The 2662-nt window shown below is 55.5% G+C and overlaps 1 protein-coding gene across 1 annotated transcript in view; it reads left to right on the top strand.

The window, feature by feature from the left end:
• LOC123077798 (uncharacterized) overlaps nt 1-1005 on the top strand; it is a 3376-nt gene extending 2371 nt beyond the window's left edge. The window contains exon 4 of the mRNA XM_044500127.1: nt 602-1005. Within this exon, the coding sequence (XP_044356062.1) occupies nt 602-682 (81 nt within the window). The 3' untranslated portion in view covers nt 683-1005. The remainder of the gene's footprint in view (nt 1-601) is intronic.
• Nucleotides 1006-2662: the final 1657 nt, after the last annotated feature.

Below are 2662 nucleotides of genomic sequence, written 5' to 3'. Positions count from 1 at the left end.
ACAACATTTTCTATCCAAGCATACAACCAGAGCTGTTGCTGGACCAGGAGTACAACTGGCACTGTTTTAACATATTACCAAGTTCGAACAGATTTATCAAACATGCTCCATGAGTCCCCGATTTAGAATGGAATTTGTAGATATAAAAACGGTAGCCAGGAAAGGAGATTCCAGTGCACTAACATTCAGGTAGCAACTTTGTACTTGTTTGTTTCCTCTAGTTACTATAGTCAACATGAAATAGCAGCACCAACGGACAAAGCTTGGACGTCACTGGATTTCTTAGGAAGTAGGTAGCTTGTAAATGTGTGCGTAACATTTGGTAGATGTTCCAATTGCTTGTAAAATACAGTGATCGGTGTTCTAAATAACAGCAGCCAAACGAGTGCATGAGAAGCATTTCAGATATTCGACATATCCAGGTTGCCAATCCACACAAATTCTAAAGATAGCTCACAGCTCGCTAGCCGCTATTTGCCATCATCAACATTTACTGTGATATGTTTCTTCTGTTTAATTTCCTTTCTATCCCAGGCGGTTAATTTATGATTAAATTATGCTTGAATTAAATTACTAATTCGGTTTCTTTGCCATGGTGCAGAGGAAGTTGATTTTGAGTTTTGCCCACAAGTACCGCCTTGGTCTTTGGAAGCCCCGGGCAGAAGCCAGGAAAGTGCAGTAAAGTTGATTTGTTTTCAAAGTGTCCACTTGGAGAAATTATGTGCTGTTATTGGGCCGAAGCATGCTTGGGGCATCGAATAGTTGTGTTATCAGTTATTGGTTGGAGTAATTTGGATGCCGCGGTTAGAATGTTATCTGATAACTGATAAACTCTCATGCACATCCAACCAATAACTGGCCCACTTGATGGTACTCTTTTGTAGGATTTCTCTTTGTTAGGTTTGGGCATCATCACTCTTGTTGTTCTGAAGTCATTCGGCTCGCGTACCTTGCTCTCCCTGTGTTATCCCTAATAATATGTCAATTGGACTATTGATGATTATACCAGAATGTTGTTATGCGTATGGGCGATTGGTAGAACCAGGGATCCTACCGGACCTGCTCCGTAGGTTGTAGGGGAAGGATGGAGGAGGGCGCGCCGGCGGCTGGGCGCCGTCGCGTAGGAGGAGGATGGCGGCGGCGGCTAGAGTTAGAGGCGGCTAGGGTTCCGGCTCCTCTGAAAGCTGGGCAATAGGGATAATAATATTCTTATTGCTTAATTCCAAAAAAAGTCTTACAACCTATATTTATAACCTAGATAACTTGCATAAGAATTAACCTAAGATAACTTGTGGGCTAAGATTGCCCGGTGGGCCTAGCTAAACCGGCCATAACACTTCTCCCCGCCTGCACAAACAGCTCGTCCTCGAGCTACGAGCTGTAAGGTGGGGAAGCGCTTGCGGAACTTCTCGAGGCGATCAACCAGCGTCAAACACCTTCTCGACAGCTGGGGCGGCCAGGTCGACGGCGACGGCGTCCTCCGGAATGTAGTCTGCAACCTCCAGGTAGAAGAGTCGCGGGCAGGCATGGCCGGGCGTGTAGGGCTCGTCGCAGTTGAAGCACAACCCTTGACGGCGACACTCGAGTAGCTCGGCTGAGGTGAGCCGGCGGAACGGGCGCGTCGCGGTCGCGGCGAGGGGTGCCGCAGAAGCCTACGCAGGCCGACCCTGCGCGGAATCCGGCCCGGGTAGCGACCCAGCGGTCCGGGACGGTGATTCCTGCTGGATGGCCACCGCGCGGCGCTCGAACGCACGGGCGTAGTACATGGCCGACTGGAGATCCTGGGGTCCCCGAAGCTCCACGTCCACGCGGATGTGATCCGGAAGTCCACCGACAAAGAGGTCGGCCCGCTGCTGCGCCGTCACGCCCGACGCATGGCATGCCAGGGCCTGGAGAAGCTCCACGTCCACGCGGATGTGATCCGGAAGTCCACTGACAAAGAGGTCGGCCCGCTGCTGCGCCGTCACGCCCGACGCATGGCATGCCAGGGCCTGAAAACGGTCGGCGAAGTTCTGCACCGTGGAGGTGAAGGGAAGGCGGCCGAGCTCCGCCAGGCGGCTCCCGCGAACCGGAGGCCCAAAGCGAAGGAGGCAGAGCTCGCGGAAGCGCTCCCAAGAGGGCATGCTGCCCTCGTCCTGCTCGAGGGCGTAGTACCAGGTCTGGGCTGCACCGCGGAGGTGGTAGGATGCCAGCCAAGTGCGCTCCGACGCGAGCGTGCGCTGGCCACGGAAAAACTGCTCACACTGGTTGAGCCAGTTAAGCGGGTCCTCCGTGCCGTCATAAGTGGCGAAATCAATCTTGGCGAACCGTGGCGGCGTCTGGGTCGGCGCGCCATGGCCGACCGGCTCGGCGGTGCGGAGCAGTGATGATGACGGCGCCCGGTCAACGGTGGGGAGGCCGTCGTAGGCCCCCGCGGAGCCGGACGAGGCCCCAGACTGCAGCGTGGGTACCGGTGGGTCCCCGGCCTCTATGTAAACTGGCGGTGGCGACGTCCCGGTTAGCCAGGCCGGAATCGGGGACGGTGACGGCGGAAACCGGACCTGCTGGATCGGAAGTCCTCCCAGTGTGGACTGGCCCAGTCCGTAGCTGGGCGGTGGGAGCTGGACCGGCGCGGTTGGCGCGGCTGGGGCCGGCGTGGGCCAGTGCGGCCACTGTGGCGCTG

The sequence above is a fragment of the Triticum aestivum genome, chromosome 3D, assembly GCF_018294505.1.
Source record: "Triticum aestivum cultivar Chinese Spring chromosome 3D, IWGSC CS RefSeq v2.1, whole genome shotgun sequence".
Lineage (NCBI taxonomy): Eukaryota > Viridiplantae > Streptophyta > Magnoliopsida > Poales > Poaceae > Triticum > Triticum aestivum.
This window is presented reverse-complemented; position numbering and strand designations above follow the sequence as displayed.